General features: G+C 38.8%; 1 protein-coding gene across 9 annotated transcripts in view; it reads right to left on the bottom strand.

The window, feature by feature from the left end:
- Nucleotides 1–23170, bottom strand: part of klc1 (kinesin light chain 1) — a 46878-nt gene extending 23708 nt beyond the window's left edge. For 6 of the 9 annotated variants that reach the window (XM_012968484.3, XM_012968487.3, XM_012968486.3 and 3 more), the window contains exons 1-10: nucleotides 22931–23170; nucleotides 10817–11078; nucleotides 9605–9835; nucleotides 8848–8926; nucleotides 8271–8496; nucleotides 7749–7836; nucleotides 4959–5060; nucleotides 4328–4501; nucleotides 4128–4227; nucleotides 2610–2659 (exon numbers count right to left, since the gene is read on the bottom strand). In XM_012968484.3, coding sequence (XP_012823938.1) covers nucleotides 2610–2659; nucleotides 4128–4227; nucleotides 4328–4501; nucleotides 4959–5060; nucleotides 7749–7836; nucleotides 8271–8496; nucleotides 8848–8926; nucleotides 9605–9835; nucleotides 10817–11077 — 1311 coding nt within the window. In that variant the 5' untranslated portion in view covers nucleotide 11078; nucleotides 22931–23170. Of the gene's footprint in view, nucleotides 1–2255; nucleotides 2660–4127; nucleotides 4228–4327; nucleotides 4502–4958; nucleotides 5061–7748; nucleotides 7837–8270; nucleotides 8497–8847; nucleotides 8927–9604; nucleotides 9836–10816; nucleotides 11079–11704; nucleotides 11779–22634; nucleotides 22658–22930 lie in introns of those variants that run through there. The other 3 variants (XM_031890484.1, XM_012968485.3, NM_001017247.2) reach the window with 3 other exon arrangements.
- Between the last annotated feature and the right edge of the window lie 1730 nt (nucleotides 23171–24900).

The following is a 24900-nucleotide window of genomic DNA, read 5'->3' as shown; positions in this document are numbered from 1 at the left end:
GCAGTGGGTTGTTTCATGTGTTTGATTCACTAAGGAAGATTTAAACCATCTAAAAAATGTTTTGTTCTGGAAGTTTGTAAAAGTGTTTTTACGTGTATGAGCTTATTCAGAAAAAAAATTAGATTGCTATGTAGACTTGTACGGGGACACAAATCAAGAGAAATAAAGATTTAGCAACCACAGATGCATACACATTGCTATAATCCACAGCCATGGGATCTATAGAACCAGAGAAAATACCAAACTTTTAGCCACAGAGAGAGATCCCTTGCTTTTCATCAGACAAAAAAACTTGTGCTTTTATAGTCTTTAATAGGGACTTTAGGTACTTTATCTTTGAGTTGCTGGAATGGATCACTGGTGTTTTAAGCCAACTAAAGGTGGCCATTAACTGTATTATCTGCTCGTTTGGAGAGGTCGCCAAGCAAGCAGACCTTCTCCCAATATGCCCACCTACGGGTGGGCGATATCGGGCTAATTTGATTGTTTTATCGAATCAAAACAGCGGACATTGGCGCTTTTGGAAGGGGGGCTGCATCAACGAGTCTATTTGGTCCCTGTTTCGACAAAAAAATCAAACCTGCCTGATCGAGATCTGGCCAATCTCAGGCCAGATGTTGGTAGGGGAGGCCCATCAGTGGTGCCAATACATGGGTTAGATAAGCCACCAAAACGATCTAAAGGACTGATATCAGAAGCTGAAATCGGTCCGTGTATGGCCACCTTAACTGAGCAGCTTTAGAAAAAAGGCTCCCAAGTGTGTTTACATTTTCCTTAAGCGTAAAATGGCCTAATATAAGCAATCATTTCCAGTGTGTTAAGATTCAGTATACCTGCAAAGCTCGGAAAAAATGCAATGGTGTTCTACAACAGGCACTCAAAGGCAATAAGAGGTATAACTGAAAGAAAGCAGATTACTGAAGACACTGGGTACTTAGTAATCAACAGTGGGCAGTAACACATGAAAAACATTTAACTGCTCTACCTGCAGCTAGCTGAAAGAAGCCAATAACTAACTGACACCTAATATATATTATTTTACCCACTGGTTAAAGACGAAACAACTCATATGAAGTGAAACAGGAGGGTCTGTCAGTTTTACCCTAACTGGAGTGGTGTTGAATAACAATGGTGCACACTGACATGGGAGATTAGAAAGAAACAAGCGTATAACTCAGCACAGACAAGAAGCACAGGATAGAGTAGTTAATGCACACAGTCATTAATATTTAGGCACATAACTCTATTTTATCGCCACAGTGGAACATGGGATCCATATAGCTGCAGTTTGCATTCAGCAAAGACAAATTAATTCTTGGTGTTAATACAGGGTACTCAATACATTAATATATGTTCCCTATAAATCACAGCTGCCTCTATGTCTCAGAGCAACTTCCAGAATTTCCAGGTATCAGTTCGGCCAGATAGTTTTTCCCTCCCTCCTGTAAGAATGTGCATAGTGTGTTAAGACATATGTAACTTCCGAAGAGAGCAAAACTTCTATGATGCATGTATAAGCAAAGGAAAAATCTATACAGAAAATGCAGAGAAAGAAAAATAAGGCCCAATGACATCAGAGCAAGTAAAACCCAAAAGCAGAAAAGGAATCTTAAAACCAATGATTTTTCTGCAACAGAAAAAAACACCACTCTGACTGCATAAAGATCATACATCTCCACCCGAGGCAGCTGTTTGTTTCTTACCATACTGGAGCTTTCATGCCAGTACAAGGCATCAAACTGTTCACAACTGAACACAAGAGACAGCCCTGGTTTGTCTACATCAAACTGGTCACTGTGCCACAAAGCTACTGTATAGGCAGCTGTGGCTAGCCTCCATATCAACTGTTCACAGAGAGCGGTTTAAGAAGGGCAATGGGGCTCCAGTTAAGAACAGCACTTTTCCATCCCAAAAAAAACAAATTTGGAAGACCTAAACCATTCAACATGGCCTTCCGTGAATTGTATTCAAATAAATAAATAAATTGTGTATGGCTCATTGGGGTCTTTTTCTGTCCTCCAAAAAAAAAAAATACCATTACTGCAGCTGAGGAGTTGAATGAAGTTTAAAGAGAAGGGATAAGTTAACCATGTTCCATTTAATAAATCTCCCTAAAGTTTTTACTGTGATAAAAAAAGCTGTCTGACTTGGTACAGAGCTGTTAAAAAAATGGAAGATTGCTGCATACAGCAAAAGCACTGAAGATAACAAAACTGAGCATGGATATAGTAAGAACCACAGATTTCCTCATTTTCTTTTCACAGACTTACATTTATTGTTTAAGTGATAAAAATCTGAACATTAATTTAAGAATTAAGTATTTCATTCAGAAGCTTTTTAAAAGCTAAAATGCTTTTAACCAAGTTACCAATAATTAACACCCCTGAAGATAAGTTTTACATAAAACAATTTGTATCCAGTCACAATATCTTGATTACTATACCACAATAGAATTGGTGCAAGGTAATAACCCAACAGTGCAGATTTTAAAAAACAAAAATAGCTTTATTGTACATCATTGTGTTGACAAGAAAAGACATTGGCAATTTGAGATCCCTGTCCAGGAAAGATGAAATTAAAGAGCCATTTTATTTCTTACGGTATCTTACTTTGAATTTTTCTCGTTCTTCAGCATGCATCCAAATTGGCTTGTTTTCATCTACAGAATTAAACAAAAGAAAAAGATATTAGGAGATAAAGTGGGCAGTTTTTGAGGTAAAGTTAAACACAATTATAATCAACTGTTAAAAATTATTGTACTCTTGCAGTCATATACAAGAGACTGGCTTTGGTGAATGCCAGACAATAAGCCGTAAAGTTGTCAGAGAAGGATTAATGTTTGGGGTTTTTTTTCTTAGTTTGGCATAAGGCTCCTGATTCCAGTGAATGAAAACTAAAGATGTAGGCTAAAATTGTTGTACATTATGTTTTCTGCTTCTGTACCAGCCCATGGCAACTGCAGCCCTGTAACAGGGAAGATCTGTGCCCCCAAAGGTGCCCCAGTAGCTCCCCATCTTTTTTTATGCTGATTCATTACACTTGCCCTGTGTCAGTTACTGAGCTTAGGGACCGGCTCACAATATACTGTATATACAAAATATAAATGCCACCATATATGGCAGATTAGTAATTTATTCAAGCTTACATTACACGGTGGCTCTGAAACCAGCAATTAGCCTTAGAATTTTATAATCAGCCCTGAAATATCAGCTTATATGACAGGCCAGACTAATTTTCTGCTAGATAATTTGTGATCTCCTGGGACAAGTTTGAAGTCCTGTATCATTGCTGCTACGGAGATGCTGAACCTTTTGGTTGAAGCAGTAAGTTCAGTATATAAAATATGGCATTTTTAGCCTATTCATTTTTAGGGTTTAGTTTGTCTTAAATGCTACAGCATACAATGATATTTCTACAATGTGGCAACAGTTTGGGTTGTCCTTTCCATGTTTAGTGTCCAAAGAACTGGTCAGATGGGAATAAAAAAAAAAAAGTCTCCCTGAACTGCACAAAGACCTGACTTGACCCAAATGAATCCATGTGGGCATGTGTCAACCTCATTGTCTAACCTCACTTATGCTCTTGTGGCTGAATGAAGGTAAATCCCACAATCTTCAAACATCTAATGGAGGCATCCCCACAAGAGTAGAGGAACCAATTCCTGATATTGGACAAGTAGGTGTCTGAACACTTTTGTTATTATAGTGGCCACCATGAGTTCTGTTATCCAGCTGCACTACAAAAAAGGTTTTGTACAAAAAAAAAAATGTACATCTCTACAGATTATACCAGAGTTTATAGGTGATGTTTGGTGTTCATTTTGCTTAAAACTAAACATGACAGTAAATATAACTGCAGCCACCACTAGCTGACATGATTGTAGCAAATCATAAAAAAAACCCAAAGGGCTACATGTGACACAACAAAAATTATTAGCAATGTTTTACCCCATCAACCATCAGATTTTTAAGCTGAGATGTATAGACGGTCCCTACTACAAAGAATCATAATAACCATTTACATCTATAGCTTAAATTAAAATACACCATATAAAATGCTGTCAGATGCAAAAATAAATGCAGCAAAGCTATGAACTAGAAATTCTTTCAATTATTTTCAATTCTTACCATCAACTGAGCCAAACTCCCTTTCATGTGCTCGGGTCAGAATTTCCTTGTACAGGGTCTCAGCTTGCTTAAACTTGCCTTGTTTTAGGTAGCAAGAAGCCTGAAAGCACACATTTTATATATTAATTGACAGTTGTACATTTACAAAATAACTGCTGCCCCACTGGCAAAAAAAGCTCACAAACACATATATTAATTACCAAGTTGTTCTTTGTTTTAGCCACATTTGGATCATCTGGTCCCAGTTTGGTTTGATATATCTCCAGTGCTCTCTGATAGTAATATTCCACCTCTTCATACTTTCCCTGGTTTTGGCACAACAAGGCCAAATTGTTTAACTGCTTGGCTACATCTGGGTGGTCTTTCCCGAGCACCTGCTCATACAAGATATAAAGTAAAAATTGTGAATTTTTGTGTATTTCCCCTGAGACATGTAGGCACATTAACTAAAATGCTCCAACACCACTGATGTGTAATGAATAAGCATTTCAACTGACATACTGACATATGGGTGTTTCCACAATGCCGGAACATGGACAGTGTTTTTGGCAACTTTAAATAGGAAAGCTGCCCTTCTAGCCCTGGCTTTATGCAATCATGTAATCACCATGGGCAGAAAAAGGTTATATCTCCCAAGGAAACCCATTACTTTTCTTTAGAATAAAAAAAAATTGTAGGAATATCAAACCTATGATCCATCCCAATGCATCACTTTGAACACAGATCTTCTAAGTTTTATTGTGTTAAAAATGAGATTTGTGTTTTGTGGAATTTCTGTAACAGCAAACATTGCTGGCCAAACTCTGCTCAGTAGCTTATTAATTGCAATACCTTTTCCCGGATCTCAAGAGCCCTTTTGCATAAGGGTTCTGCCTCCCTGTATTTTCCTCGTTTCCCATAAAGAACGGCAAGGTTGTTCAGAGTGGCTGCGACCTGTCAAGTGTAAAATATTGGTAATCAAGATATTTTCCCAAGGCATTGCAAAAGCAAAAAATATATATATTGTTTAATAACAAAGTAAATATTGAACAACAAATTATAGAATATGATAGATATTAGATATTAAGTCAAAGAAAGCGTTCTGTCTGCGAAATGCTTGATACTGTATGTAATATTTTGCAGAGTATTAAAAGACATTGTGATAAAACCAGAAGTGGGACCTTTAGTCTCTGCATAACTGTGACTTGGTGTATGGGTGTAGCTGCCTTAGTTCATTGTTTCTGTATAAATGATTGCTCACTCCTATTAAAAGATTTTGAACAAGAACAGTCTTGTAGAGCTCTGGAAACATGAGAGAATAAAAAACATTTTAAGGAGGGCAACATATTATTAAATTGTTCCTGCTAATAATTTACACTTTAAAGGAGAAGGAAAGGTAAACAATAAGTAAGCTTTTTCAGAAAAGTCTATGTAAATACAGGTATGGGACCTCTTATGCAGAACGTGAGCATGTTTTTGCCTGCAATAAGGATTAATTATATTTTAGTTGGGATTAAGTACAAGTTACTGGTTTCTAATTACAGAGAAAAAGGAAATCTTTAAAAATTAGAAATTATTTGCTTATAATGGAGTCTATGGCAGATGGCCTTTCCGTAATTCGGAACTTTCTGGATAACAGGTTTCTGGATAAGGGATCCCATACCTGTACAGCCATAAGCACTCACAGAAAAGCTGCACCGAGTCCTCTATCAAAAGAAACACAAGATTTCTGGTCTCCTTTTTGTAAACATGTTCTTCTGGTATGACTTACTCTCTCAGAAAAATCCTTCATTCTGGGGGACAGAGTCTGCATTGTTCTCTCCTCTCTCCTGCCACCCCCCCCCCCTCAAGAATGCTAAGGACTCCCTCCCCTCTTCTTGAGGAATGTGTGATCTGAGCTATAACGGCTAGAGCTATACAGCAGGAAGCTATGAAGACCAAGTTAAAATGGCAGCTGCAATCTTAAGCAAACAGAGAAAGCTTCTAGGGCTCTTTACTCCAGTATGGTAATGCTTTCTGCAGAATATATATATTATTCTATGTGGCATTAATGTGGCAAATCTATTGACAGTAAAATCCCAAAATGCCTTTCCTTCACCTTTAGGGATAAAATCAGCTCATCTACAGATTTCAAACTGATACAAAAATCACCATGGTCATGTTTTACAAGCAATTTACAATATTCAACACAAAAGCATAAATTGTTTTCCATTTGCTTTCAAAGCATGCATTTGTTAACTGAATTCAAATCTAATGTAGGACAGAAAAATATGAATTTCAGCAGGTATGTTAAAGGAGCAGCCCACAATAATTCAATCTGTATGCTTAAGTTAAAAGTTATTTTTTTCTTTATAATTCTTTGTTTAAACCAAACAGTATTGACCAGCTTCAGAGTTATGTCAGATACCTGTTACAGATATTGTTTCCAGATTAGCTAGGTTAAGTATGTTACTGCACTGGAGGAGGTGTTTCATTGCAGGGTCAATTTAGGACCAAAAACCAGATCATTTTGTAATTGGACAATTTGTGGCATTCTGTCTCTAATTTAAAGATATCTTAAAATATTGGTTTGCTTTCTTTTGTCTCACAAAATAAAACTTCAATGCAAAGGCTGTCAGGGGATCCTTTCATGTTAGAAACATTTGGAGAATTGTTGCTGCAACTCTATGAAGGAGCAATGGTACTTTTTTCTTTAAAAGAGACACATCATATAAAAATTAAGAATGTACCAGTGAATTATACTCCTCTAAATATAGAAGGATTGTGCTTAAAAAAGTTGTGTTTTGGACTGATTTATTGAGAAATTCCACCAAAACCCCACTAGTCCCGCCCATCTGTTCCCCTTCCTGCAGGCTGAATTCTCTGGGTGTGCAGGGGAGCCCGCGACTCTCAGTACATGGCATTGTAGGATAGGAACCAATCAGCAGCTAGGCTGATCTGATAGGGAACTGAAGCCTATCTTTGCTTGTGTAAGTGCAAGGCTGTGATTGGTTGTCCCCCTCCTGCTGTGCTTCTGGCAGGGACCATTAAGACACACCCACCCTTCATTTGAAACACAGACAGAGAACTGGTAGGATCTATAGGGAGCTCCAATAAAGGGGCCATTTTTACAAATTGAATTCATTTTATTCATAATTGCCTACAAAATTAGGGGTTTTTCTATTTATCCAATAGGTCTCCTAACAACACAAAGAAAACTTTCTTTTACATTTTCCTTTCTCCAAAAAGAAAGAAGCTAAAGATAAATGAACTAGGTGTGAGTGAGATGATGATGAACTGGTAAAAAGAACGCAGGTAGCAGTAAGAGAAGCATGCCTAGAGAGAAACTGCAAGTAGGACAATTGGTAAGGACTAATAGATATATAAAACATATATATTTCTTTTCTCTTTCTGTAGTGTAGTAGAATGGTATCTTGGTAGGACAGCTGCTTTAACATGAAGGCAAATTTTCTGTAGTGTTGATCGGTGACCAGAGTGAACATCAACATGTAATCCTACCTGCTAATTTTACTGAGAATCCCAGTGTTAAGTAACCTCTCCTGTTAAGTTTAAATTACCATTAATTAACATTAACACTTAACTAAACAGCAAGGAGACAAAACAACAACAACAAAAAAAATATATATATATATCTCCACTTACTGCTGGGTGGTCTTTGCCCAAAGTCTTTTCACGGATAGCCAAGGCATCATTTAATAGGTTGGCAGCATCTTTGTATTTATTCTGATCCCTGTAATAGAGTTTAGAACCATACATAAAGCATTAGCTCAGGTATGCACTTGTTAAAAAAAAAAAAAAAAAAAAAAGGGGGGGTGAGGGAACTGGAATTAAACTGGAACTAAATAGGCTGTTTGTGTTACATGGTCAAGATAAGATGCTTATATTAATGGGTACTGGAAGTAAAACACATTCCAGTACCAGCGAATGGAGGCCTGTGAGCTGAATGAGCACTACACAGGATTACATATGGCCCCCAGCCTGGAATATATGCAAACATATAACACCTCCAGCCTACATACAATATGAAAGCACAGGTAACTGGGGTAACAGACAGTTTAAAAATATCTTTACTGTAGGATGCACAACAATAACCTATAAAATCATGAAACATCTGCAATGAAAAGACAGGGCAGGGTTACTTACTATGCAGACAAAACTACTGACCTATAGACCAAAGCAAGTATATTGAGCATTGTGGCAACATCTGGGTGATCATGTCCAGAGGTCTTCTCCAGGTCTTCAAGAGCTTGTTTGCAGAGAGGTACAGCAACTTCATACCTTCCCTGGGAAGCATACTGAATCACCAGGTTATGGAGGGTCCTTAATCTTGCAGGGATTTCATAGCCACCTTGCTGGGCAGCTGCTGCTGCACTGCTGTGCTGCTGTTGTACTGCACAAAATGAGAACAGATTAATTTATCCAGCCATATTGCAAGCAAACATATCCTTGGCCACTTTTATGACTGTATTTTGGGTTAAAGGTCTGTTTCCATGAATACTACTGGCACAAGAGTGCTTTAGATGGTAGTACTTCACCCACTATTGCAAAAAGAATATGTAAACAAATCACAAGTGAATTGCATATCAGCAACCATTAGGTGAATCTCAATAAAACTGAAAATCTTGTTGGAACATATATCCTTGAGTCTGGAATAAATTACTGGATGGAGCCAATAACCCGTATGTATAAAAAATAAAAAAACAGAAGCTAGAAGGGACATTAAAGGTATTCATGCACTTACTGCCTTGGCCTGGATCATCATCATCATTTGGGAACAGATCATCCAGAGTTTCCTTGGAGGAATCGCTATCTTTATCATCCTGAAAAAAATGAGCAGTAAGAACAAGTAAGTATAGGTATCTGAATTTTATTTTTGCAAAACTTGGGACTGGGTAAGAGCACTAGTACAAAACATGGGGGGGATAAAAACGATCTGTTTTTTTTAACCATTAGAATGTTTTTGTGATTCAGGTTAATGTCAAGCATTTCCACTATGCCTGAAGAACACACAGAATGCCAAGCGGATATCCACACATATGGTTCAGTCAAAGGGCTTTTCCATAAATTCATCTGAGCAGACAGGTAGAGAGAAGCATAATTAAATCACAAAGACTAACATTACAGGAATCTATGGGAATTCTCAAGCAATCCAGAAAAAGGGGTCTGCTGGTGTTGCATTCTGTACCCCGCACAGATTTTTTTTAAATCTGCCACAAGATCCAGAGTGCAGCCAGACCAGAAGTGCTCTCTGCATGGGCACTAAAGAGGCACAACAGGCGGATTTCATCTGCAATACCGCAACACCATGCACATCTTTTTGCTGCCAATTTTTATTTTACAGAGTTAAAAAAACATTTTAGTTTTAAAATAATCATCGACCCAAATTTATAAAATCAATTCTATCACTTTAATTTAAATGTAAGCACATATACTGTGCTTCACGCATTAATATCAGCATATGCAAGAATGGAAAATTTAACTTCAGTTAAAGTGCATACCGATGGGGAAATATCATCATCATATTTTTTCAGCTGATTCATAAATTCTAAATGTTTCTTTTCCTCCTCCAGTTGGGCCACAGACTGCTCACTCCTCTGCAACTTCTGCTGGGTGTTAGCCAACTCATCACGCAACCACTGGTTTTCCTGGCAAAGGCGCCGGACTTGTGCTCTCAACTTTTGCTTCTCAGACTCAACAGCATTCAAGTGGTTTGACAAAGCCATCATAACCTGTGACAGGCAAACAACATTAGCAAAAATGAAAGTATTAATTGTAATACCATCAGTAAGTTATTTATTTATATAGCACAGAGACAATTCCGCAGCGTTTTACAGATTATACATCATTCACATCAAACCCTACACAAAAGGAAAGTCTAAGATCCCTATCACATTCACACACACTATGGTGATTTTAGTCAAATGCAAATTAACCAGCCTTTATGTTTTCTTAGAGAATGGGAGGAAACTGAAGTACCCGGATTTAACCAACACAGGCGCAGGGAGAACAAACAAACTCCTTGCAGATAGTGCCCTGGCAGGAACTGAACTGAAAAGAGAAGCACAGGGCTACCCATACAATCACTATTTCAATTTTGTTTCTACAGAAGAGCATGCTGCAACATTAAGGCCATTTCTGTCCATTTGCTATTGTACTAATAGCACCGATATGTGTATATTTAAAACTCAAAAGATTTCCAGGACACCACTGCCTGCTCCCTAAAGGTGGCCATACACGCACCGATAATATCGTACGAAACCTCGTTTCGTACGATATTCGGTGCGTGTATGGTATGTCGGCGAGTCGACCGATATCACAGGAAGCTGCTGATATCGGCCGACTCGTCGATCGGACCGGTTTGAAAATTTTGATCGGGCGCCATAGAAGGCGCCTGACCAAAATCTCCCTTCAGCGCTGAATCGGCAGAAGGAGGAGAAATCCTATTGTTTCTACCTCCTTACCTGCCGATTCAGCCCTGATTGGTGTGTGGCGGATCTGCCGATGTTTCGTGCGATCGATGGTCGCACGAAACATCGTCAGATCGCCACGTGTATGGCCAGCTTTATACATTAATTAACAGGAATATGCCATTACACTGCACCATTTCCTACAAAGAACAAAAAAAGGACAAATAACTGCCAAGCCTATATACTGATACATATATACTACCAGATTCACACTTATTCCATTTATCTATTTATGTTTCTTACCTGTGCTTCGCTCAGCCCGAGTTCTAACATTTCCAGAGATTTGCGGATCATGTTGGATTTCTCTTCCACCAAATTGCTCTCATCATCTTTCTTTAAACACTTTAGTGTTTCCAGTAAGCTCTGCAGAATAGAATTGTGCTCATTTTTCAATGCCTCCAGTCCTTGGATCACTTGCTTGGTCTTAGATATAATCTCATCCTGAGTCAGCTTCTCCAACTTTTCTTCCTTAAGGTACACCATTGTGGACATGTTGTCATACATTCTGAAAAAGAATAAAAAGATAAGAAGAAATTAAAAGGTGTGGTGGTCATGGAAAGGGTGTTAGTAAAATGTGACAAGTTGTTGGTGCAATGAGAGTTACTTTATTCCTAAGGTCTTAAAATGACCTTCTGCTTGCACAGAGATGGGCACTCTTGTTTAATTGTGTCTTTATCATACCCAAGTTTTTCTTTTTGGTTTTACTTAAAAAGAATGTAAGCTAGTCTTGTTGCCCCATGTGACTGCCAAAAAGCAGTAAGCACTAGCGTACTCTTTGGAGGGGAAAGTTTTAAGACTTAAGCAGGAGACTGGCTGCTTTCAAACTCAGTATAAAGCTACCTAACACTTGTCTCTCTAATTCTGCAGAGCTATGAATGATGAAATGATTATCAAAATGTTATGATTTCTGGCAATTACAGATAAATAACACTAGCTAAGTATAGGGCTCATTTATGAAATGTGTGATGTGGTACAAAGCACAAACAACCATGTTTTTTGCATTTTGCACAAGGCCCACCAACAGCCTGTGCAGCATTCATGAGGGGTGGTTTGGGATCAGTACATGCCTGTTACTTTGGACCTATTCAGATGTGTCATTGAATGCAATGTGCTACAGAACCCTGTACTCACCAAAAGCCTAAAGCAGGCCTTAAGTACTGGGCCAACTGTACTGCACTCTGCTGCTTGATCCAATGCAAGATTCAGAGCTGCAGCAGCCCTAACAAGGGTTTTTGCACTTGTGCCTGGGGCAATGGTCACCTGTTAAACAAGATTTAAAAAAAAAATGTATGCCCCACCTTAAAAAAAAAATCTTACATAATAATTCATCTCTTACTTTCTTCTGACAACTAAACTGGAATGACATTTTTCTGTTTTTGCAAAGTTTCAAAGTTTTAGTGAATCATGTGATTTAACAAGAAGAGGAGGAAAAAAGGAAATGAACCTAAGCTCATACAAACAGATGGGAAAAAAATTGCTGAGCTATCCTTTTTGCTAAAGTGCAAGTCTATACAACAATGCTGGCACATTTAAGGGCATACAGCCTATAAAAACAGAAGCTTATTCTATTGAGTCAGTTAGAAAATTTTTTATTAAGTAAAACAGTTTTTGGTAGCGTTCCTATTTAAATCTACTTTATTGCCTTATTCTCCTCCCAACATTTCAATCGAAGAACCAAGGACACTGGGAAATGAAAGTGCATTCAATTCCATTGTTCTGCACAATCAGTGCAAAAGATAATAAAAAAAACAATAAAAGTAACAATAAAGTTACATTCTTCCATGGCAGACTTTGACACATTCATTTCATTAAATTAAGACCCCTGCATTGCTTAAGTCTGGGCACCACTGATCTAGCAGAACACAAGAGGTTCACAAAAGCAGTCACAGGAAAACACAACAGTGCATGTTTCAGAATCTCTCAGCAGAAGCACAGATGGATCAGTTAACTTATGAGTAATTCTGACACATCCATCTGTTTCTCTGTAGGAAAGCTGAAAACTCGTACTACCAAGTGAGCAACTCAATATCTGTTAAAACCAAAGTTGTATCCAGCCATAGACAGCCTTGAGTAGTTATTAAAAATAATAATAGCCCAGTTGTCTTGCATTGTTTTGCATGGTTACTTACTGTAACTCTATACCAGTGATAGTCAAACCAGCTCCACCTTGGAGGTCCAACCCTTTATTCAGACCCCCCCTTAGTTAATAACATGATTATAGAAAAGAAAACTATAGCATATCAGTTATTCAGCAATTGCACTTTCCGCACTAAAAGAGATGAATTTACATCTTAAAGGGATACTGTTGTGATTTTTATGGTGTACTTTTTATTTCTAAATTATGCTGTTTATATAGCAAATAATTCACTTTACCATTTAAATTTTATTCTTGAACCAACAAATGTATTTTTTATCTGTAATATTGATGTGTAGGCACCATCTCAGTGCATTGTGCCTGAGCTTTCGGAAGGAGCCAGCACTACACATTAGAACTGCTTTCAGGTTAACCTATTGTTTCTCCTACTCCCATGTAACTGGAGCCCCAAGTAGGACCTGGATTTCTTACTATTGAGGTTTGTTCTGATATCTACTACAGGTGTCAGGTAGCTGCCATCTTGCTACCTGGAGGAGTCCAAGGCAGACTTTGATTACTTACTATTGAGTGTTAAGCTGGCCATACATGCACTGATATTATTGTACAAAAGGTTTCCTATGATATTCGGTGCGTGTATGGTGGATCAAGAAGATGATAGGGCAAGACAAATGCCTTAGAGAGGCTACAGAAGGGTTTTTTTGTTTTGTTTTTTACCTTCCTCTGGATCAACTATCAGTTAGGCAGATTAAATCGGCATAACAGGTTGAACCTGGACATGTGTCTTTTTTCAACCTAACTTACTATGTATCTTTTATATACCTGTAGCTTATTGTGCCAGCCTTAAGGTTTAGCATCTCTAAAGTATTAATGATTCAGGCCTTCAAACTTGTCACTGGAGCTCCCCAGCTTGGATATTGTTAGACGTTTCAGTGACACTGCACATACTCAGTGTGCTCTAGCCCAGCGTTTTTCAACCGCTGTTGCGCGGCACACTAGTGTGCCGCGAGATGTTGACTGGTGTGCCGTAGGCAGGGCCGCAATTTTTACTTTCAAAGTAATAAAATCCGGGCCCTGTCATTGGTTGCGCCCCGTGTGTACGGGTGATGTCAGTACGCACGGGGTGCAACGTTATAAAAGGGCCTGTGTGCGGTCGCGTGTAGGCAGAAGTGCAGAGGCGGCGCGCGTGAGGGGAAGATGCTGCTGAAGCCGCCGAAGAGCAGAAGTAAAATGCTGCTGGGCACCAATGTATTAGGGGGGGCCACGGGGCACACTGACTTATGGGGGCACTGCTGCTGGGCACCAATGTACTAGGGGGGCTGGCTCTTGGCACCAATGTACTGGGGGGCACTGCTGCTGGGCACCAATGTACTAGGGGAGCACTGCTCTTGGCACCAATGTACTAGGGGGGCACTGCTGCTGGGCACCAATGTACTAGGGGGGCACTGCTCTTGGCACCAATGTACTAGGGGGGCACTGCTGCTGGGCACCAGTGTACTAGGGGGGCACTGCTGCTGGGCACAGAGTTAAATTAGGTTTCCCTATTGCTGAAGATAATGCTTCAGGGCTCAATATTAAATTTTGTTGCTAACGGCACTGGTTTCAGAGCTGCCATTTACAAATTACCAGTATTAATTACTAATTTTCTGTATATTGTTATATGTATATTCTATATACAGTGTAGGACTGGCCCACAGGGATACCAGGAAAACGCCTAGTGGGTCCAGGTGTCAGTGGGCCCTCCTGCTTCTAACAGTTTGGCCTATTTCATGGTCATTTACTATTTCTTTATGGTAACAAATCAACTAAATATAAAAGAAGAATAGATCATACTTAAAGATAAAAAAAACTAGGAAAATATAGAGGTTGAGTGAGAAGTGGATGAAAAATAGTTTGAAGAGTGGGCCCACGGTCTAAGGTTTTCTGGGGGCCCCCTGGCATCCCAGTCATGTACAGTATATATGGCTCAGGTAAGTGACAGCAGCACAAAGCTTGTTCAGTGAATTAGCAGATAAAATGATGTCAAGCTACTGGGGGCATCTTCAGAGGCACAGATCTTCACTCCTAAAGGGCTATGCTTGTCTCAGCTGGTACTGAAGCCCAAAATTTAATGTACAATATTTTCACCCTACTTCTTTAGTTCTCTTTTAAACCAGCAAACTATTTCCTTAGCAAATGGCTAGAGACAAGTCCCTGCAGCATGAGGTTTGTCACTTTGGTCACTGGGTGACCTCCATATCTGCATACGTGACCACATGATCAATGCAGCTGCTAGGCCACACCAAGTAATAAATTATTTTTCTAAAGAAATAGCATGTAAGATTAGCTTTAGACAATAACAACTCAGCAGGATGATGGGACAATGGATTCCCAGCTGAAATGAAAATCACAGCAGCAAAAATAGTGTATGCTGTTTTATTATTCACAAGGACTTAAGTTACAGATATAATGGTTTAATTACTGGTAGATCTTGTTACTATATCTATCTATATATCAATATTATACAGTTTAAAACCATCTTAGCATTACATAAAAGATGATTTTAAAAAAGTATCTTGTTCAGAAAAGTGAACGTAATGTTGTAAACAAGGTCATTTACTGTATTTTTTTTTTCTTTCAATACTTTTACTGATGGCTGTGTCAGACAAGAGCACGATTCCCACAGAACTAGCACTAACCTGGAAATGCAGAACCAAACACCGGTAATCTTGTTTTTAAGTGTTAGCATTGCAGATTCTATTATGTATAGCATGTAAAGGGTTACAAAAAAATATAGCAGTATTTAGTGGTGCTAAAGCTTTTATTTTAACAGAATTACACTTCCATAGCACAGAAGAACTAGCCTTAGCACTGCATAATAGAAAACTCTGTATAGTCACTTTCTTATTACAATGTGAAATTGAGATAAAGTGCTGTGCCAGCAAATAAACCAAAATGGTAGGACTCGGAGCTTCTGCATAACATTACTAAAACTTGGCTTACGGTCATTTGAAATAAGGCAATACAGTGAAGGAAGGAGCAGCATCCACTATGCGACAATCAATTGATCGAGCCTAGCCCTCCTTCTGTATAGGAAGGAGGCAGGCTAGGCTCAATCAATCGATCACTGCATAGTTAGTTGATGCTGCTCCTTCCTTCACCGTATCGATAGATTTTTTACTTAAAAAATTTTAGTGTTACTTTTCCTTTAAGAAGACATGAACCAATAAAGTTGGCCAGCAATAAATACTAAAAAAAAAAAAAAAAAAAAGTTACTATGCTGTTCCTATTGCCAAAATAAGCATTCCTTTCAATAAGCATTCTTTTGAAGAGAGCGCTTACCCAGCCAAAGTTAACAACAAATCTTGCAGGAAAAATCAGGGTGGTGCCATCTTGGCCTGCTGCACATGTCCCAGCTCTTCCTAACTCAATATCACAATATCATAGCATTAATCATATTGGCTGGTCATGTGATGAATAACATGGAAATGAAAAAGGAAGAGACAAGGCATGTGCAGTAGCAGTAGAAGCCTGCCAGTCTGTTGCTGGAAGGAACCTCATCCTCAGTTTGGGTAAAAGAAACCTTTTGGCTGGGTAAGCGCTCTCTTTGAAAAGATACATTTTTGTTAAATGGTTCCTATTATGGCCATAGAGACAACACAGTGGCATTTTTTAAGAAGATGAAATTACCCTTTAATAACGTTCTTTAGTCAGGGAGCAAAGTCAGTAAACACTGAAATTGCTGATGCTGTGAAATGCAGGGAGCTGATCAAATTGTAAGGGCAAAGACACATGGGGCGGCGTTTAAAAAAGTTGGTCACAGCGACTAATTGCAGCGACTTTCCCGCCATAGGTTACTATACAAGTTGCTGTGACTAATCGCGTATACTTTGTGCTGCGCAAATTAGTCACCGAAACTTTTTTAAAAGTTGCGGCCACTAATTGCCACGTGTCGCAAGTGTTAATGGGGTCTCAGTCATCATGTTTTGCATAATGAAAAAATATGTACTTCTACACATTTATTAAACATTTTCAAGTGTTTTTCTATGGAAAACAGTACCTGACTATTTCTCTGCACTTCTGGCTCTGATTTCTGAAACAGAAGCCAGCTGTTTTTGGGTGGATATACCCTTAAGCTACTGGGCAATGCAACAGGGACAAAAAGTATTATTTGTGTTGTGTTATTTTAAAACAAAAAGTTTTGTGTAGGTGAACTGTTCCTTTACCCTTTCACAAAGTAATTTTGCAGTACAGGAGTCAGATTGTTTTATCCAGAATGCTCGGGACCTGGGTTTTTTCCAGATAAAAGAAATAATTTGGGTCACCATACCGTAAGTCTGCTACAAATCTTTTAAACATTATATAAACTCAATAGGTTTGTTTTGCCTCCAATATGGATTCAAGCAGCTTAGTTTGGACCAAGGTACTGTTTTTATTTTTTAGAGAAAAAGAAAATAACTTTTAAAAATTAGAGAGAAATGGCCTTCCTATAAATTGTAGCTTTCTGGATAACAGGTTTTCAGAGAATGGATCCAATACCTGTATGCATTATTTATTTAGCCTGTACTTAGTACCTAAAGTTTCAAGACCTCTTATTTTATACGCTCAGACGTTTCTCCATGTAACTAAAAACAATACAGAGAAAACTTTCTACATGCAATACACATGGGCCCATTTACATTACTTTACATTTACTAAGTTTGTATCTTGTTTTCCCAAATCTAATTTTTTAATGGGAAAATGGTGGATTATACTTATCACAAAAAAACAATACTGTAATAAGTGTAATAACCACAAAAAAAAAGCAAATGTAAAAATACACCATCTAAAAGCTGTCAAAGTCATATAGAAGTCCATGGGCGCTGCCCTAGGCAATTTTGTGTAGTATTTACTTTAATAAACATTCATGTGATTTTTAATTTGGACAACAGGACAGAGGTTTTGTGATATAAATCTATATTTAGATATCTCTATATCAGAAGGATTCTCTGTGTAAAGAGCCTTACTACACTCAGAAGAACTATTATAGAAATGCCAAGCAAACAATATCAAGTCCCAATATAAGCCAGTCAGCTGGATAACAATAATGAAGCTGTCCAATGTAACAAAGCAAACTGGTTACTTTATTACTAAATTAGTGGATTACAGCTTAAGCCTCTTTTCACAAAATCAGATGCAAATGAATCATTAAATATTGGTCAAAACTGGAAATGTAGCTAATGAAGCACACTGACAGTGTAAACCAGATATTTAAACAGCTGATTCCCTATTCTTGAGGAACCAGAACCATTAGATGACTCTTTTCTAAAGCATGCTTGTAATCAGTGACAGTACAGTCAGATGTTGGCGGATCTGCAACCAGAAACATGCATTGGTTTGCAGGGCTCATTTAAAATGTGCACTGGTGCCATAATACAAAACAACCAGATTTTTGCTTTAATATTTCTCTCAACTAGTGATTGGGTTTTTGGTTTTTGACTTCAGTGATGCAAATCTAACAATTTAACGATTATTAATATTCTTTATTTAAATAGTTCCAACAAATTAAACAGCACTTATAAATCATTCACAACTGTCTCTGCCCAAAGGCAGCTAATAATCAAAGGTGTCTTTGCATGTATTGTTAATTTCATCAGGTGCCAATTAACCTCCCTGTATGTTTTTTTTTTATTGTGGGAGAACACAAATGCTGCCAGGAAGGTGTTCCATGAAAGTTCTTATGAGCAGGGCCCTCCAATTTTATTTTTTATTCTGTTTGTTATTGGGTATGTTAGGTTGATTAGCAGACGTCCCAGTAAACTCTTTCTGGTATGCCTTGACTACTGAAAATGGCCTTGGCATCATTAAAGAAGTGGGAAAACATACCTCTGACATGATAAACAGACCTTATAATTAACAGATGTATGATACTTCTAAAGTGCAATATGAAAAAGCATTTGTTTGCACTGTTACTGTCCATCCTATGTACTGCATGTAATTTGTACCCACTTGCCATTTGTTATTTGCATGCATGGGTGGCTTTTAGTTGTAGCAATGTCACCAGTCCACACCATAACTCAAAAACTAATAAACTCGAACTGAACATATGGCTTGACATTGCCTAGGAAACTCTCATTAAGTTCTATAGAAAGTCGGAAGCTTTTGGATGGCGAAGTTCCACATTCGAGTTTTTGCACTTAATACCAGACATTTGCATTTTTGAAACATAACTCAAAATTGAGCTTTTAAGCGCCAAACTCGAATCAAGAAAAATCAAAAACTTGACCAGTAATAAATCACCCCCTAAATAAATGGATCTGCCATTTGCAGACAATGAATAATGTAATCAGCTGAAAGATCTCTACAATATACTTGTTGAAGATAATTTGTCTGAAGTGGCAGTTCACCTGCATTTAAAATAAAATAAACAAAACCACAAAGTTATCACACTAAGTAGTAACTATACCAGCACTTGGACATGAGGCCACTGCAAAACATGCTTTTTTATTTGTTGATACCAGGGAGCAAAATCTCCTCCTCCAGTCCAACATATAGAAATTCTGTAATTACTTACAAGATTGTATACAACATGTTTAAGGGGCAATTCCCTGTAAATATAATTTACAGTTTAAATACCTACGTGTCGCTCACAATATGCACCTGGGTAACAGTCTGACATACTGTCTGCATAGATGCATTCCACAAAAAGAAATTATGGCTCTTGCATATTTATCATTTGTGAGATACAGCTGGTCATTCCCATAAAAAGCCGATGCAAGCGAATACAGTGCTGTGAAATCTCCCTCTGGTGAACTGCAGGGAACTCTATTTTCACTTTTTTTTTTTTTATAAATATACCCCACAGTTGTGAGAAACACAATTCAACCTGAATATTTCTCAGATAAGCTATGCCCAGAATCAGTTGTGGTTTACCAATGTTCTATAATCAAGAATCTGGGCATCTGCAATAACACTTTCATTCGATCAACAGCACTTATATATAGCAAAATGGTAACCTGCACCTGTATACTATATGTGATGCAGACCTGCATTTGCTATATTTGTTTATACATTTCTCAGCAGCATCAGAGAAATATGAGAAACTTATATGAGGTTGTAACAGTTGACCTTATGGGTCAGGTAGAAGTTAAAGGGCACCTTTCACAGGAACTTTGCTTCCCCCACAGTCTTTGAACTTTAATCTAAAAAATGGTCAAAAATTTAAAGAGTAAAAGCAATTTTATTATTTTTTTTTTTAAAAGTTCAGTTCTCAGTGGCCAAGTCGTTAAGATGTTATAGATTAAGGCCTTGTACAAAACTGCATTATGATTAGTCACTCCAATTAGCTGTATCATAGGGTTTTATGGAAACTGAAAGATATATATATATATATATTGCACATTTAAACTAGTGTCGCAAGCTGCAACCATAGTCCATTCTATTTGATCATACTGCAAGTTGCAGATCTCTTCTGTTCTGGGTAGCACAAAGTTTCACTGCTCTAGATTTACAGTGAGATCAGTTGTTTAGCTTGTGATTAGATGGATTTAAATTTTTCAGCCAAAAAAGTTTTACTGCATATCAATTACATGTCAAATGCAAGCTGAGATTTGCAGTTCCAAAGGGATTCAGTACGAGTATGCCCATAATGCAAGTGTGTATGCTCCCTATTTTAGCTTTTCAGTAAAAGTTTTGTTTCCTTATTTTGACATGCTAGATAGATGATAAAGATGTTGTCAGAAGACTTGCCACTAAAATATCCTACAAGGCGTTTCCTGTGAAATCTACATTGTTTGCACCAAAAGGTATGCTCTTTAAAGGGTGTGACACCTTTCTCAATACACACACAATGGGATTGTACTGCAGTTTTTCTCAAGCACAACTTAAGAAGCAGCCCATGGGAACTAACTAGTGAATATACTTAATTATACTGGATGCAAAGATCTCCAAGAGGAACATCTGCTCTCTTTTCATACAGCAGGTTATAAAGCAGGAGAAATGCAGGGCAATCCAATATAGTATGTTCAAATGTATTATTTACATGAAAAACCCAATGCATTTCATCAGGGACATCCAAAAAAGGCAGGATTATAAAACATATTCCAATGTCCTATGGTTATTACGATATAGTGTTGATGACTACAGTGCCTTTTCTGCAGAACTGAGAGAGCACAGAGACATTGTTGCAGTTAATCCAAAAAATATATTACAGTGTAGGCAGAAAGATTTTCAATTACTCCTAAAATATATATGAAAGGTACAGTGAGTAACATAAATTAAATCATATTATTACAACCTAAAGCAGCAAGACACACCCTTATATGATAATATGCAGTCTACTTATTTGAATAAAAAAAAGTAAATGGGATTTCGCATATCAGTCACAGCAAAGATTCTAGCATCCCAGTCTTGTGAGTGTTGCTGAGGAGAACCAATAAGCATACCCTTACAGGCTTGCCACAATTATCACATTGTAAGCAGTGTCAGAACACTAAGTACATAGAAGGGACACCTAGAAAAAGCCAAGCCTGCTTTTAACACCGTTACTGTGTGTGACACAGAAGTACAGGGTCCTGATGCATTCTAGCTGGAGGACTGGCAGGGTGTGTCAGATGGCTAAGGAACATACCCAGATTTAGTGGCACAAAGAGACTCTGCAATGAAGCATGGCTAGATTGATTTTCTCTCTAGCAAGCTAACTGTACATTTGAAACTGTTACATCAATATTATTCTGCAAAGTCTTCAAATTTCACGAGGTGGTTACAAGGAAGCACAACGGCAACATTGTAACTTGTCATGTTGAAAGGTATACAAAATCATATAAATCAAGACAGATCCAGCAAACGCAAAACAAATAAGACCAATAAACCATTCTGAAACTTTACAAAACACATAATAAATATATGATCTTGGCTTCAAGCTAACAATGCCCCTGCTAATTGCTCTGACGGATACAGGAAAATAAAGAAAGCAGCTCCACCAGATGAGGCAGGTGCTAAAGAGTGACTGAGTAATCGCACTGACACAGCTTAATTCCCATGGGGGGGGTAGGATACAAACTGTCAAACACTGCACACATCACTGCATCACATAGAGGAAATTTTCATTACAATATTGATTAGTACATTACATATCCATATAGGCAGAGCCTTACATTGATACCCTTTGCTAAACTATCACCAATAGTATTGATTTGCGCAATTCACATATACCTCACAAGTAGTAAGACACTAAAAAGTGTATGATTCTTTTGTTCTGCAAATCATTTTTAGCCACGACTTACTAGAATATATATTTCACAAGCCCTTTCTCTAAAACAGGATCGAAATGAAACAAATAATGTGTATTGATTTCAAACAGCCCTTTGCTCTCACTAAAATCTTTGCAAATGAAACCGAGTCATGTCTGTGAATTATCTATTTCCCATCCGTTATGGTGCCTTGTTCTATAACTGCCAACTGCATTTGCATTAAGGGCCTTTTATGCCTTATGTGGTCAGAGTGGCAATTCACAACCAAGTCTGCTCCATTAATGACTACATAAATCAAATGAATTGGTTCACATGGTGCCATCAGCTCTGAGCAGATCTGGAGTCAGGAGGGATTGCAGCATTCCCTTTCATCCCAGAAATCACGTGGCTTTTCATTTTGATGAAGTTCCAAGGTTATTTACTTATTTAAATCTTTCATATTAAAGTATTTTTTGTTTTTCTATTTATATGACCTGCCCTCACCATATATAACACCATGCCTGGAACAGCAAAGTGATAATGAAAAAGCAAAGACACAAGTGCCCAGTTGCCACAGCTGTATAAATGGCAGGAGCCTGTGCCTGGATGGAGGAATACTTGAGTCATGCAGTATAGATATATAATATATTAAGAGCTCCTTCCATATTGTTTACATGCATGCTCCACCCCTTGCTGTCTCTTGCTTGCTAGCCTGTGCTTTGATGAGAAGAACATGGCTCTTACCTAGGACCATACAAAGGATGATAGAAGCATCACTTACGGAGACACGATGTCTATTTCCTATAGGAGCGTATCCAATCAGTGGGAGCCCCCTGGCTGCTCTCCTCTCACTGCACCAAATACAGCGCCTACCCCCTTCCACCCCGAGCATCAATGATACAACAGCATATGCCCTAGCGATGCCCTCTTCCTGCCTCCTCCCTATGAAGCAGACAGAAATCTAGTACTATGTGAACTACAACTCTCGCCATTGCGAAACAGTAATAGGATATTGTCTCCCCATTGACAGACAGCGAGTCGCCGGAAGCCCCTATCCCGCATAGCCAGTCCCCATACCGTTCTGCGGTCCCTGTCAGTGCCGCCCGCAGCTGCCCTCCCAGAAATAATGAAGATGATGATGGAATCGAGAGGATGTCTGGGAGCCGCACCCAGCTGTCACAGTGACGCAGGCCGGGAATCCCAGGCCTTCCTAGCTAACAGCCGGTGATCCAGCGCTCATCCTCCTCCTGCTGTCGGTGCCCGGTATCCGCCTCTGTCTGCGCCCCAATGAAAATGGCGTTCTCCCCTCCCCGCCCACAATGCACTGCGCCGAGTCATGATGTAATGCGTCAGTCCTTAAAGGAGCAGCGCGCAAGGGAGTATTGGAAGCTGTCAGATATTTGCGGTGACCTGGGCTCCCCTTAATCTAATGCTAGCAACATTAGAGAAACAGGGGTAGTAAATTATATTTACCAGTATCTCCGAGATTACTAATTTGTTTTCAGTGCTTACATAGTTGGAATGTTCTAACCGTGACTCAGGTATCTGCTTATCGATCAGTGGCTAAAGGGCAGGACTTGGCCGGAGATCTGGATGTAATTCGGTAGAAGAGAATTATGCAACGCAGACCTTGAATAAAGCATTCCATGCTAGAGTCTAATCACTATAGTATACATACATTTTAATGGTTCACTAAAAAGTTGTGCTTATATACAGTAACATACACACACTGTGTACACCTTTCACTGTTGCACAGATATGGGGGCTCCAAAAATCTGGCTAAAACCCACCTCTACAGCCCCATGCTCACAAAGTATAACCAGTCCCGTAATGGAATACTGTTGTGGGAAAACATGTTTAACAGTTAATAGAGCTTCCCCAGCAGAGTCCTGCATTAAACTAATTTTGAAATTTCACATGGGGCTAGCCATATTCTTCATTTCCCAGGGTGCAACAGCCTTGCGACCTGTGCTCTGCGCTGATAAACTTAAGTCACACTTTACTGATGTGCTGCAAGTTGGAATTATATCAACCCACCCCCGCCCCCCAGCAGCTGATCAGCAGAACAATGTGAAGGCAGCAAGATAGCAGCTCCCAGTAGATATGAGAACAGAGTTCAATAGTAAGAAATCCAAGTCCGGCTTGGGACTCTTCCAGTTACATGGGAGTAGGAAAAACAATAGGTTACCTGAAAGCAGTTCTAATGGATAGCGCTGGAAATCCAGTGGGGGAACTGGGGGGGTTCAGGATGCACTGTGGGAGTGATGGCACACTGCATGTGATGTCACTTCCACTACGTTGGTGTGTGTGACGTCACACGTACGACGTAGGGGCATATTTAGGTCCGGTGCCTAGGTCGGCCAAATACCTAAAATTCAGCAGATCTGGGCCAGACCCGATCCCTGTTGCGTTTCACTTATGTGTGCTCAGGGGAGGACATTGGGTGGGCGGCGGAGGCTCCTGCAGGGGAGTTACGGGGGCACAGCCAGTGGGGGCACCTTGGGGGGTGGGGTGGCCCTGGGGCGGCAGATGGTGCGAAAACGCGTTAGGAGATTAGGATGCACCTGGTCATTGTTTGGTATAGTATGCTTTTCATATAATTTGTTTTTGTTAATTTGAGCCAATAAATGTTGTTGTTTTTATTCCACTGAAAATCTTTGCTATTTATTCTTATACTGATTCAGGACTTATTCAGTGGGATATAACTAGTAGATTCCCTTTCTGAAACCTATTTACTATTTACCCCCCAGTCTGACCCTGCTTTGTTCTGTACATAGATGTTGCAAGATGAATTACATTTTCTGTATGCTGATATATAAGCAAAGCAAACATGAATCCTATAGGAAGTGACTGCAGCACTGAATTCCTCAGCCATCTGACCATTATCAGATCTATCATCAAGATCTCATCTGTTTTTTGCTGAGCCCTCTACATTTAAATCCGTTGGTCCAATGCAGCTGTATTCATAGTTTTCTTTTTCATAGACAATTCATTTACTGTAAACGTGAACAGGTGTTGGACATGAAAATGATTAAGGACTGAGCTAA

The sequence above is a fragment of the Xenopus tropicalis genome, chromosome 8 (assembly GCF_000004195.4).
Source record: "Xenopus tropicalis strain Nigerian chromosome 8, UCB_Xtro_10.0, whole genome shotgun sequence".
Taxonomy (NCBI): domain Eukaryota; kingdom Metazoa; phylum Chordata; class Amphibia; order Anura; family Pipidae; genus Xenopus; species Xenopus tropicalis.
Note: the sequence above shows the minus strand (reverse complement) of the source record. Positions and strands in the feature narration are given on the sequence as shown.